The sequence below is a fragment of the Rhamphochromis sp. 'chilingali' genome (assembly GCF_963969265.1).
Source record: "Rhamphochromis sp. 'chilingali' genome assembly, chromosome: 7".
NCBI lineage: Eukaryota > Metazoa > Chordata > Actinopteri > Cichliformes > Cichlidae > Rhamphochromis > Rhamphochromis sp. 'chilingali'.
This window is the reverse complement of record NC_137934.1, coordinates 12,005,532-12,019,166: the sequence shown is the minus strand read 5'-3', so window position 1 is coordinate 12,019,166 and position 13,635 is coordinate 12,005,532. Positions and strand designations below refer to the sequence as shown.

Sequence of the window (13,635 nt, the reverse complement as noted above, 5' to 3'; positions counted from 1 at the left end):
TTAAAGAACAACTTTATTCTTTGATTATTTGTTTGCATTCCGCAAACAAATGATTTATGATTTAAAGGCACAAGAAAAAATCTATATTATGAGTATTACTGGAACTTTAACCTTTGTATAAAGCTGTAAATCTTACATATGTCTTGTTTGACACACATTTTTTCAATGTGTTTAACCACAGAGCAAGACAAACTCATTATACCCTTTCTCCTTTGACTCCAGGTGATCCACGATCTCCCTAAAAGAAAACAAAACTTGATTTTTAAATCCACTTTCAAAAAAGATGATTTCAATTTCAATACAAGAAAAATGCACGCACATTGTAGTAGTTCTAGTATAAAATATGTTGAACGCTAGTTCTGCACAACATGATGAGATTTTATTGGTTTTTGACATGACCATCATAGATAATAAAATCATCCAGCAAAACTTTAGTTACGACACTGTCTGAGAAGACAAACAAATATGAATGCAGGCTGACCAACAAGTGACACCACTTTTAACACAGCCTGTACCCACTGATACTTAAAAACAAACGGGAAATTACAATTGCAACATAAATGTGCCTGTAATAGAGCAGAATATTCACATCTTAATGTCAGTGAGTCATGTGCAAGTAAAAATAAATCGCAAGCAGCTGCTTATTGATGTTCGGGCACCTGAGAATTATAGCAGCTTCATGCTTCATGCACTCGTTTAACAGAAATCCTCAGGGTAAATAGAAAAACATCCAGTCACTCATTTCACTGCTTTGGTTGCACAGATAAAAGCAGCTAGTACTTATGCAAATATATATGCTCGCTATCTTGTTCTATTACAACATGCTTATGTCGCAGATAAACTGAGTCCATCTATCCTCCCTGCAGTCAACAGTGATGGATGCATGAATGGAAACATTGTCCTAATATGCACACTGTGTGTCTCTTGCTGTAATTATACATTGTTAACAGTGTTAGTGCCGATAAGAAACAAAGATGCACATCAACTTAAATAATATTTTTTGACTCTACTGTGTCACATAGTTTTGAGGCGCTTCAAGCAACACGACAGCAATTTCAGTTCACTGTATTTCAGAGCCTGGTAAGCTGGACGCAGCATAGCCTGAGTGCCGTTTGCATGAAGTGCAACACAGAGTTTTCAGTTTGCACTTGGTGGTATAGTCCTTTAAATATAAAATATATGTAATTTTCTATATTAAAGTCTCATTAGCTGTAATCTAAGACGTCTAATAAAAAAAAATTCAGAAAATTGATTTAAAAAAGATGAAAACAAGAAACGTCACTGATTCATCAGTCATGGCAACAGCTCACCTTTTCACCTTTGCTCCCACTCAGTCCTTTAAGACCCTGTTTTTATAAGAAGGGTGAAAGATAGTGTATTTTTCTATGTCACTAAGGGTTTTATATAAAACTTCATGCTCAATTGTGTGGTTTTGAAAAGTTGCTTACTATGGGCCCAGGAGCTCCTTTAACACCTGGAGAGCCCTTGTCACCCTGAAAAGAAACATTTTCCTGCATAAGCAAACATGGCAACGCTGATTTTTTGTTATTATAAAAAGATTAAAAACTACAGTTCCTGTCTGGTCTAAACATCACCAACAACATAGTCACCAAATGTCAAATATGTAAAAAGGAACTTACCCTTTTACCTGGGAGGCCAACTACGCCTCTCTCACCAGGTTGACCTGGTATACTGTCACCCTGGTAAAATGAAGAAGGGAAAATGATCATTTCTGAAGTGGCAAAAACTGCTTAATTGTAGTATGAGGCAAATAGATTTATGTTAAAATAACAATAACACCATCCTTTAAGTTTGGTTTACACAACTGTGCATAATATTAGTACTTACCTTTTCTCCTTTTTCTCCAGGTATGCCAGGAATACCCTATCAGGTGGTACGAAAAGAAATTGGACTCATTTTCAGCCAGCAATAAAACAGAGAGAAACAAAAGTATAAAATGAAAAACAAAATTGTAACAAGCAGTGATTTTTAGCGTAGAAGGTTGGCATAGAAATAAACAACCTAAAAGACAGAAATGATATGTTAAGTTTTCTATACATGAGGTCCTGGCGGTCCTCGAGGTCCAGGAGATCCTGGGGAGCCATTCTTCCCTCTTTTACCTCGGCTGCCCTAATATCAACACAAACATCATACCTCATCATTATTATTTAAGCAGTGAGGTAATACTTATAACCTTCTCTGTCTATACCTCTTCTTATTAATTCATTCTCACGAAGATTCTCTCGAATCTTTGTGAGAATGAATCTTCTCTCGAAGATTATTTCATTTGTTAGATCATTTCATTTATTATATTGTATTGGCATTCAAAAGAGTTTAAGGGTCATTGTAAGATAATGTATGGTGACATACCTCTCTACCTGCCTCTCCTGGGTCCCCTGGAAGACCCCTAAGACCTGTGGGGCCCTGGATGCTTGGATTGCCAGGGATTCCCTGAATGCCCTGAGCACCTGGAGGACCTGGCTCGCCGGGCTCACCCTGAGGCAACACCATGGCAGAAAATAAGGATACAGGAAAAAAAGAGAAAAAATTCAGTGTTTGAAGATGAGCACATCATCAGAGGTCACTTGTCTCTTGTAATGTTGTTATTCAGCTTTTCTATTACTTTTGAATAATTGCTTTGAAGTAAGGTCCTTCTTGCCTTTATCAAATTAAAAGCTCAAACATAATTTTGAATGAGTCACTGAGTCAATTAAATGCTCCAAATTAAAAGTGTGATGTGAATTGAAGTCATTCAAAGTGAATGCTATGGAAGTCTGTGGGGGCTAATTAATTTACTAGGACATGTGTGTGTGTGTATATGTATGTGTGTGTGTATATATATATATATATAGAGAGAGAGAGAGAGAGAGAGCTCTTAAATGTATTTCACAGCCCACCATTATAAGGTCTATGCTAACCTAAATTAAAACTATTGGCAATTACTAAATCCACTTGTTATGTTTTTGTAATGCTTAATCCACCATTATTCACAAACTCTTTAATCAAAATGATATTTTGAATGCTAAAATATAATTATTGTTGTTGTCCAATTTTCAAATGTACTGTTTTACAAAAAAACATGAAAAATAGTAAAGAACATCATTATTTTTCTGATTAAGATGACAAATTGCAGTTCATTAGTTGCACTAATCAGAAGGTCGGTGGTTCGATCCCAGGCTGCCTCCTGGCTGCATGCCAAATATCCTTGGGCAAGATACTGACCCCATGTTTGCCTACTGGTGGTGGTCAGAGGGCCCGGTGGCGCCAGTGTCTGGCAGCCTCGCCTCTGTCAGTGCGCCCCAGGGCAGCTGTAGTTACAGTGTAGCTTGCCATCACCAGTGTGTGAATGTGTGTGTGAATGGGTGAATGACTGAATGTAGTGTGAAGCGCTTTGGGGTCCTTAAGGACTGAGTAAAGCGCTATACAAATGCAGGCCATTTACCATTTCTAAACAGAAAAATCATTTAGTGCTTGAATGTCCAGCATGCCGGCTCAAATTTGGATATTAAAACATTTCATTTCATTCATTAAAACAATTCATTTTGAAATTCTTTACTTCAGTTTAAACTGGTAAAATGCTCACTGAAAGGGAATGAGTCCACATTAAAGTACTTCATGATGCTAGATGTGGTCTCTTAGACACATAAGACGAGACATAATCTAGCGGATTCAAAGACAAAGACATTCAAAGTCCGTATTAACACCTGGAAACTATTTGGAACTCAACGAAAAAAGGGACAAGTACATAAAAACAATGGCATCAAGAATGCAAGCTGTTATCAAGACTAATGGAGGCCATATAAAATATTAGTTTTTTAAGTTATGTTTAAAAAATAAATAACGATATAATAATCTAATAATGTAATAACATTTTTTAAATAAATTTCTAAAAGATTAGTATTTTTATGTTTTTATGACAGGTGGTCAAATAAATGTATTAAGATTTTTAGTTCAACTGGTGTACAGACCAGTAACCATCAGTAACCCCCCCCCCCCCCATATCTGGATGACAGCTATCAGGCTAGTTGATTAAACACTTATGTTATTTATTACGTTAGCACACTTGAAACAGTTCTGACAGTCAGTCTAATAACATTAAAATCAGTCTTTAAAGTCCCCATAAGGGATGAGCAGAGAAATAGAAATTTTACCTTCTGTCCAGGAGGACCAGCCTGACCCTCTGGCCCTCTGTGACCGATGCCCGGCTCCCCCTAAAAATAACAAAACAGATGAACACATCTGCGCAGTCACCATCATTAAAATTTAAAAAGCAAAGTTAAATCTTTATATATTTACCTTCTGTCCCTTTTCACCAATTTCGCCCTGAAGAGTGCATAGAAATGAGTTACAATAACGGAGTGCACCGTGACACATCCTTTTCATGTGCCAAAATAAACTAACTCGGAGGAATTTGAAATAAAAAAAAAAACAGGATTTGTCAGCATGTTTAACAAGGGGAATTATTAATGTCTGCTTTAATCTACTGTCTCAAAGTCATACAGAAATAGAGCAGGAGGGACATCAAAGCCCTGGACTCAACCAGATTCAGTGACAGGCGAGACGGGAGGGAAGCTCTCCCTGAGCTCTGATGTCATTTACAGATGCAGTGTTGGGAGGAGGGGGAGCATCCATGATATTTTTATGAACTGGTGGAACATTTCATGTGGGGACATGTGTCATTCTTGCTTTGTGATCTTAAGATGATAATAAAAATAATGCTTGAAATCAGTGGGAAAGTATCAGCGACTCGGTCATTTCAGCATAGATATCTTTTATTTCAAAGGGTTGGTTCAAGGTTGATGTTGGGCAATATTTATCACTAGGATGGAAGAATATCAGTCACACACAGCTAACAAATTTTAGAGGCATAAACTAGCTAGCAACTGCGGCAAACGTGATGGATCAATGACTCTTAACAGCTAAATAATACTATTTTTTTCTTGCAAGGCTTGAGCCACCTGTTGCAAATTTTGATGGCTTTATCCCCTTTTTAATCTTTTCAATAAAGTTTTATCATAACATTCAAAATCTTGTCACCTTTTGTCCTGGTTTTCCATTTTCACCTGGCTGTCCCTGTTGCACAAAAAAGACAGTCAGTGATCATCATCATGTCTATAAACAGCTCATTTGTAAAACAGTCATCGAACATTTCAAGAAAAGTGTAACATGTTTACATTTTACTCTTTTGCCCTTACCTTCAGTAAATAATACCCCGGGGGATATGGGTACGGCAGTCCAGCTTCTTCATCGTAATTTCCCTCTCTCCTCCTCTCTATCTCCTCCCTCATCCTCTCCCATTCCTCCCTCTGCCGCTCCAGTTCTCTTTCGCTTTCCATTTTTTCCCTCTCCTGCTCGGCCTCCCTCTCTTTCTCCAGTTCCTGTCTTTCTCTCTCCATCTCCAGCCTATCCCTCTCTCTCTCCATCTCCAAGTCCTCCTTCTCTTCTTCCTTCTCTTGATCTACACCTTCCTCTGTCTCCCAGTCATTGTCTCCACTTCTCTCCTCCTCCTCATAGACTGGATCAGGGACTGGTTTTAAATCAGGCATTAACTCTTTCTCTTTTTCCATTCCCCAATCTTCCACTTCCGCTTTTGTCTCTTCCTCTCCTCCACCTATTGTTTCTGTGGGAACCTCTGTCTCTGTATCGATGTATCTCCATCTCTCTCGTGCTTCTTGTCTCTCACTCCGGCTGTGTGTCTGAAGGCCTGGATTTTCTTTTTCATCCTTCTAAAAACACAAATCAGCGTATTTGTAAGTCATCTATCCATCTGGATTTGGATAAACACTTGACCTCTACTGTTGAAAACAGACTTACGCTCCAGATTTTGTAACCCTGAGCTCCAGAGGAGATGTGCTGTAATTTAAATGAGTACAAAGCAACACTTTTTTTAGATGCAAATTGATTTAAATTTTTTAAAACATGGAACTATCAGATGAAAATTAGTACTTGCTGTGCCTTCTTAAACCGATTTCGTCCTCCTGGGGCACCTGGCATGAACGCCTGAAACATACAGATTTTACTTCATGATTTAAAAAAAAAAAAAAAATCATTCATTAGTCTTCTACAAAAACAGGTGATGCCTACCATGGAGTCAGGCCAAAATGTTCCTCTTTTCACCCTGATTTCAGGTTGAGGCACTTCCATCTCCCACAGAGCCTTCATAAGCAAATTTAGCAAATCATTTATGATGATTGATGTTTATATACTTTGTAAGTGCTGAGCCACCTCTAATTTCTTTATATTGTTTGAGGAAAATGGGAAACAAACATGTGCAGGCATACACAAAAACACAGCATCTGACATTGTGTTTTCAGTTTGTACAATTCTTAAAAGGGTGAAAGTCCATTTGCTATTATCATCTTTATTTTTTAACACAGCCAGAAATTGTCCAGGCTTCTGGAAGAGCATTCAAAGCTCTTCTTTGAATATTTACTGTCTTCAACAGGTCTGGGCTCTGGGAAGGACAATCATGACTGTTTGCCAATCAGAAACTTTCCTTCTGATGTTATTGCATAGTGGATCAAAATCGGACAAGGTCACCAGTGGCTGAAATGCAACCCTAAACCATGACAGAGCCTCCACCATGTTTTACAGATGGCTGTAGATATTCACTGTTGTACTGCTTTCCTGACCTCCTCCACAGATAATGATGATTACTTACCAAAAATTCTAAAGTTTGTTTCATCTCTTAATCAGACCTGTTGTCACTGGTTTTCAGTCCAGTTCTTTGCCATCCTCCCTTAAGAATGGCTTCTTTCTGATGAGGCTTCAGGTATCGGTGGGGGTATAGCTCAGTGGTAGAGCATTTGACTGCAGATCAAGAGGTCCCCAGTTCAAATCTGGGTGCCCCCTTCAGATATACTCACTGCTTTCTTTGTTATTCTGAACTACTTATTTACTTCCACGGAACCAATTCTTTAATCATACTAGCATTCTGTTGCTGCTTTTCTGTATTTATTATGTTAATGTGTCTTTTTTTCCCCTTGTGCAATATTTTGGCAGATCTGCAATTTCCATAGCCCTTCCACCCTTACTTATTATTTATTGCACTCTAGTGTACATAGTAGGGCAGCACAGTGGTTAGCACCGTGGCCTCACAGCAAGAAGGTCCTGAATTCAATTTCTCCATCGGTCTGCAGTCTTTCTATGTAGAGTTTGCAAGTTCTCCCCCGATCCTCTGGCTTCCTCCCACAGTCCAAAGACGTGGGATTAGGTTAATTGAAAACTCTAAATTCCCATTGGTGTGAATGTGAGGGCAAATGGTTGTCTGTTTCTATACGTTAGCTCTGTGACAGTGTGGCGACCTGTCCAGGGTGCCCTAAGACAGCTGGGATAGGCTCCCGCGACCCTGAAAAAAGGATAAGCAGATGGATGGATAGTGTTCCTGTAGTTTGTCTTATATATCTGTATATTGTCTTTTACTTTGACACCTTGTGGTCTTGTTACATAATTTCATTGTGCAAGCAACTGTACAATGACAATAAAAAGTTCTAAGTTCAACAGATGGATCAACTGAACGACCAGGTGTCTTTGCTGGATTTTTCCTGATTCTTAAGGACACGACTTTCAGATACAGACATCTACTGCATAGTTTGTGTGTGTGTGTGTGTGTGTGTGTGTGTGTGTGTGTGTGTGTGTGTGTGTGTGTGTGTGTGTGTGTGTGTGTGTGTTTCTTGTCTGGTTTCTCAGATTCTTTCAGAACACCCTGCACTGCAAAGATATGCAGGTTTTTAACTAAAACATCTTCGGGAATTATCATTTTATGTATATTCAAATTTTGTCAAATTCAAGATACAACGCTGGCTCACCTCTTGAGTTCGGTGCTATTTTATGCTTGGATAATTAACAGTTCAGCGTGAAGTAGCTTAACAAACAAAAATGCATATTAAGGTACAAGACTACACTAAAAATGAGTGAAAAAGCAGTCAATGTCCAAAGAAAACCTTCACAAGAAACTTCAGAAAGCGATGAGAACTATTGCTCAAGAGGACTTTTAAATATGAGAAGAAAGTCTGGCTCCTTGGAAGCAAAATATAAAGAAATCAGGGGTGGCTCAAGACTTTTGTGGAGTACTGTACGATGAGAAAAAAGGAGGAAGACACAGAGTTGTTTAGAAAGTCACTTTTACTTAAGCACACATGCACAGAGAGGTTAAACACAGACAATATAATTATAAAGATAAATTTCACCAGCGTAACAAGTGTTTGATCTGGCTACATATGTGTTTATAGTAAAACTAGATTCTAAATATTATCTATGGTATTCACAGGGTATGGTAAAGTAAGAAACCCTTAGTATTTCCATGTTTTAATAAATAAAATGTCTGTATTTCCTGAAGTATGTATGCAAATTGTTGTCATGTTGAAGAAAGCTTACTTCTATTTTATTTACTGAAAAATACTTGTCATAAATAAATTAGGAGTTTCTGGCAGGTAAGTAAAGCTACACTGGTTTTTACACTGACCAAGCTTAAAAAAACACAACCTACATACGAGGACAGTTTTCAGGTGCCTAATTTTCTATGAGCCACAACAAGAGAAAAACACTCTGGTATGGTATACGGTATTTTTTGGTGAGTGACATTGTCTCTGTGCGGAAAGAAGTCCCCCTTCATGAAACGACGTTGTTCAGGGTTCATCACCAGAGAAAACGGTTCACAGTTTATTCGCACTCTCCGTGTAGTGCTTTCTTATGAATGATTAAGACTCTATAGTCTCAGTCTCTCGGGAATTAAGAGATTTCCTGTTTAAAAAAACGAGAGAGAGAAAGTATTAAAAGTAACTCTCTGGATTTTTTTTCTCAGTAAATCATTCATGAACAGCTGGACTATATTTTCTGCTCATTTGCATTCAGACAAGCTTTAGAGAAATCATGCTAAAAGTATGCCGCTCATGCTTTGGTCATGTTTGGTCATGTATTCACATCAGCCTTAAACAAACACTTGCATTATTTTGCACTGGTGAAATTTTCATCAAAAGCAGAAGAAAGAAAGGGGTCTTGAAAATGATGAAAGTGCTGCTTATGGTTTATTTATTGACAACTGCAGTTAAGCCCATTCGCTGTTTTATTCAAGCACTTGCAGATCAATTTCAGGACCCTTGTGCATAAGTGCAAATAAAGTTTTTCAGTCCAAGGCATGCAAAGATCTTTAAGACGGAAGCCTGTAGAACTTAAAATGAAAACTCCACCTGATCTGGTTCTTCTGTTGCCGAAGGAGGTGTAGACTGAAAAGACACATCAGAATTTTAAAGTTAAAATGTCACTTGGAAAGTCAAGCAAAATACAAAGAAAGAAAAAGTAAACAATGCCCTATATTTTTCATGAGAACCGAGCTGCCCAGGAATACCTTCTCTATATCATCAGAGGGTCGAGAGGGTGACTCTGTGGTTGGCAAGATAACCTAGGAGGGGACAAATAAGTACACAAGTCTGAATGCAAACCCCCCAGCATATTGGTAAATTTTACAACGTTTTTTTAAAAAGTGAGTTTTTTTGTCATTACTCTGAAAGTTTGCACTTATCTGCCATTAAAATATGAAGCTAGCAGGTTTCAATGTTTTGTTTTATTATAGGTAAAAGTACTGAAAGTTGCTCTGTGATGTCAGTTTCTGTTTATTGAAAGAAGATTGGATAGCTACTGTTAAACTCAATGCTAAAAATTGGGACTTTTTTCACACTATCACACATCCAGAGTACACTCAGAATATAACAACACTTTAATATGCAAACTGCAGAGGAGCTGAACACAAACCCTTTTACCAGAAGAGCCTCAGTCATCCCTAAAATGTCCATGCAACATGCGGCTCAGGCTCTTTTGCCTATACTGACTGAACTACCTGGGTTTATTGTTTGTCCAGGGCATTCTTATGTCATGTGAGCACCAGTTATCTGGACTTTAGGCTTTTTTCATTATCATACGACATATGTGGATAATGACAGTGTGGTGGGAGGGTTTGGTATGTTGGATCAGTTGTAGGAGGGAGAGGTGGGGCAGGATGGTTGAGGGTAGCGACACCAACTAGGTGGAGAAAAACACCTAGTCTGCTGATCCTTCTTTCTCCCATATAGTAGGTGCAAAGCTGGAGAAATGGTGAAGAATGTGCAAGGTGAAGCACAGCAGGTAGCTGTGCACTGACTTTATGTTGGCACTCAGTGGGTGATTTCTTCTCTTTCTGCTTTATAATAAAGAACTGCGTGTCCATACAATTAAAACACTTCCCTCTGTAGTTTCACTCTTAGTGGAACCTGGCAGAGGTCCCTGACTTGTTTTGTGCTTGAATGAATAAAAATGATCAAAAGATAAATACCAAAGATAGCACAACATTTGTTTCACCTGTGCATCCGTTTCTCTGTCTGAGAAGACTGTTATAGGTTGACTTAAGGTCTCGACCTGGGCAGGACTGGGTGTGGGCAATTGTTCCTTACAAATCAAAAGCAACACAAATGTATTATTGTTCAGGTAAAACAGAAATGTTTATTACTTTTAGTTAGCTATTGGGCTACAAATGATCACCTTATCATCCACTGGATGGGGAAATTCATCTGTTTGGACTTCAAGCTGCGCATGTTAAAGAAATTGAACACATGTCACATTAAAAATGAATCATAACATTTGTACCCAGTCCAGCTGAAACAGATGAGAGAATATTTACCTGTCTGTTTTCCCCGAAGTCCCGAGGGATTAAGGGGTCAATTGTGGTGAGTTCTTCCTATTTTGAAAAAAAATAATAAAAAATCTCGTCATAACTTTTAAACACTCAAGCCCACGGTAGATGATGTGGAGAGCGGATGAAGTGGGCTGTAATGACAAACTAATTTATTCGTAATAATTAAGATTAGGTAGTGGGTGTGTCATTAATCAGATCTCTGCAGCATTTGTGTGGGCGCAGATATAATTCAGTCTCCAGAGATACTGCTACGAAGAAAAAAAGAAAAAACAAAAAAAAAATGCAGGTGACTGGATGATGAGTTTGGCAGGGCTGTTAACAAGAAGGCGCTCACAATTCTCTAAATGAGGAACAACCCCACATCATCAGCATCACATTAAAATTAAGCTTCCAATGGTGCATCAATTACTGATTTATTATTGCAGCTGCCTACCTCGTATTCATAACTGTAATCCTCGCCGTTATAAAACTCGTCTTCTTCGTCTTGCCTGGCCTCTTCACTTGTCTTAGGATAAAAAGGAAATAGCAATTATAACAGGAAGGAATTGTGGCACAGCATTATTTATCACGTGTGAATAACTGGAATAACTGGAACACATCAACGAGCAAGCAAATGTAATCTGTTAATATTACAGTGAGAAGCAGATGGACATCAGGATCAATGCATGCTTTTAGTTAAATGAGGCATATTGTGGGTGCAAAACGTGGTTCATTCAGTGTGTTTATATTCACAATCTTTTAATTTAGGATTATGTTTCATTAAATCTTTTTTTTATAAAGTTATGTTTGTATTTTGCAAGGTTAGACATTTTAATTTAGTTGGGGCTGAAGTGAAGTAACGTTTCTGGGTTTATTCTGATCTGTTGTTCAAGGACATTTACCAAGCGTTGTCTCTGCCTCCTATGTCGTCCTTTATTTCCTTTGCCCTGGTTGAGAAGTTCACAATCAGAGAGAGAAAAGATGAAGGTTTCCCATATTTCAGAAGTTGTTGATGATCAAGTTCTAAACTGCAGCTGATAAGTTTAGAGAAATGAGTAATTAATGTTTATCAAAAATGAATAAAAATCCCGTTAAATTAGGATGATTAAAAAACATGAAATCTAGTTTTACCAAACAGTTTAGAGCTGTTTATGGTATTTATAGGACCATACCTGATGTTTTACATATTTCAGCCCATCCGATTTATGTGTATATCCCTTTAAAGACTGAACCATGAGATAATTACTAGAAAACTCAAAATTTGTGTTTTTTTTAACCTTGTGACAATTTTTATAAAATTTAATGAAATAGTAATTTGCAAATATGAGTTTTAATTTGAATCATATTTGCTAGATCTGGCATTTTAAAATATGATACACTACGCATGTGATTTAAATATATATAGACACATATACACTGCATCCCCCGCAAAACATGGATTAAACTAAGGCTCATATGATGAATGGCAAGAGTTTATTTAACCCTAACTGATGCAGTGAGTAGCTTGTCAAAGCAGAAGACGTGATGATTTCCCACAGTCGGGGAAAAGACCTGCGTCGAGAAAGAAAACAACTAAGGAGACAGGTGAAACTTTTAAAAATAACTTAACTAACACATTATTAAAAGGATAGTGGTGTGCCATCATCTTCGAGGACGTAATGCGATCAGTGAGAGAATTGGAGATCGATTGGTGAAATCAAATCATAGTCAAAGTAAGAACATTTCCTTTTGACCTTGGGTTGCTTCACTTGGTCAGATCATGGTTGACCACCATTATGTGCCGAAAGAATGAACTTATCCCAGGGATATTCCAAAACTGAGGTCCAGATCACCAGGCCGAGGACTATTTTGCACTGGGCTCCAAAGAAAGAATAAATTTGTTCTCTCCAGTACTCTGGCTTCCTCCCCCCCTTCGTGACCCTGAAAGTTATAAGCGGCAGAGAATGAATGGATGGATGGATAGATAGAGTTTCGGGTATTTTATTTTTCCAAAAAATGACACTTTCACCCAAACCTTACTCTTGCACTTAACTCTTTTTCCATGCATCACAAAGTCTGAAAACCCAGTGACCCAAAAACAAATGTCACTGGAGAACTTCTTTGAACAGGAAGAAAGAGCCAAAGATGAGTCACCAGAGGGATCTCAGAATGCCAAACAAAAGAAAGAAAGAGATTAAGAATCATACTTAAATTAAGAGGTTCATCGCGAGATTCACACCCTCCACATTCGCTTGGTATAATATACAGTGACTGAAAAATTGTCCAGCGTTAAACTGGTCGATGGTACAAAAACGATTGGGAACCGCTGCTCTAAGATATCAGTGTCAGGAATCATCGGGCTCAGATTGTTAAAGAGCGGCTCAGGGCACATGAGACATTATTTTACACATGAACTGACCACCACAGAGTCAAGAACTTAACCCCACTGAGAATTTCTGGGATGTGCTGGGGAAGACTGAATCCAAGATCTTAGAGAAAAATTAATGCAACGCTGAACGACAACACATAACGCTGCATAAGCTTATCGAAACAATATCTTGGCAATGCTGTCATCAAAGATAAACGTGGATCCAACAAAATATTAGACTTTGCAACTTTATTTTGGCTGGGCAGTGTATACTAACCACTAGTGACAAATATATTTTAAGGGATTCTTCAAACTATAATCAATGCATATTTAAAGAACACATTATCAGTTGATAACAGAGACACAAATATCAGCTTTCAGGTATTTTTGTGGCACCCTAGACGTGACTCATATTAACTTCTTTCATGCCTTTAACTTTGTTACCATAACTTAGAGCAGCCCTTAAAATTAAAGAATAAAACTCACATCATTCTCAATAAAATGTAAACGTTAAAGAATTTTCCATATTTAGATTCCCTGTTTCACTGGTGCTACAAGTGCACTTTCCCAAATCTACATTACTGTGCAGTAATATCACAACTGAGAGTCCAAATCACTTAAAATTAGCATAAACATCAAAACA

The 13,635-nt window shown here is 37.9% G+C and overlaps 1 protein-coding gene across 5 annotated transcripts in view; it reads right to left on the bottom strand.

The window, feature by feature from the left end:
* The window catches only part of col7a1l (collagen type VII alpha 1-like), a 92,083-nt gene that overhangs the window by 28,132 nt on the left and 50,316 nt on the right, over positions 1 to 13,635 (bottom strand). For 2 of the 5 annotated variants that reach the window (XM_080886005.1, XM_080886007.1), the window contains exons 73-93: positions 11,548 to 11,592; positions 11,100 to 11,171; positions 10,652 to 10,708; positions 10,513 to 10,557; positions 10,333 to 10,419; positions 9,347 to 9,400; positions 9,189 to 9,224; positions 6,085 to 6,156; positions 5,947 to 6,000; positions 5,815 to 5,853; positions 5,196 to 5,726; positions 5,038 to 5,073; positions 4,297 to 4,323; positions 4,152 to 4,211; positions 2,371 to 2,496; positions 2,059 to 2,130; positions 1,849 to 1,884; positions 1,641 to 1,700; positions 1,449 to 1,493; positions 1,311 to 1,346; positions 203 to 238 (exon numbers count right to left, since the gene is read on the bottom strand). In XM_080886005.1, the coding sequence (XP_080742131.1) occupies positions 203 to 238; positions 1,311 to 1,346; positions 1,449 to 1,493; positions 1,641 to 1,700; positions 1,849 to 1,884; positions 2,059 to 2,130; positions 2,371 to 2,496; positions 4,152 to 4,211; positions 4,297 to 4,323; positions 5,038 to 5,073; positions 5,196 to 5,726; positions 5,815 to 5,853; positions 5,947 to 6,000; positions 6,085 to 6,156; positions 9,189 to 9,224; positions 9,347 to 9,400; positions 10,333 to 10,419; positions 10,513 to 10,557; positions 10,652 to 10,708; positions 11,100 to 11,171; positions 11,548 to 11,592 (1,626 nt within the window). The remainder of the gene's footprint in view (positions 1 to 202; positions 239 to 1,310; positions 1,347 to 1,448; positions 1,494 to 1,640; positions 1,701 to 1,848; positions 1,885 to 2,058; positions 2,131 to 2,370; positions 2,497 to 4,151; positions 4,212 to 4,296; positions 4,324 to 5,037; positions 5,074 to 5,195; positions 5,727 to 5,814; positions 5,854 to 5,946; positions 6,001 to 6,084; positions 6,157 to 9,188; positions 9,225 to 9,346; positions 9,401 to 10,332; positions 10,420 to 10,512; positions 10,558 to 10,651; positions 10,709 to 11,099; positions 11,172 to 11,547; positions 11,593 to 13,635) is intronic. The other 3 variants (XM_080886006.1, XM_080886009.1, XM_080886008.1) reach the window with 2 other exon arrangements.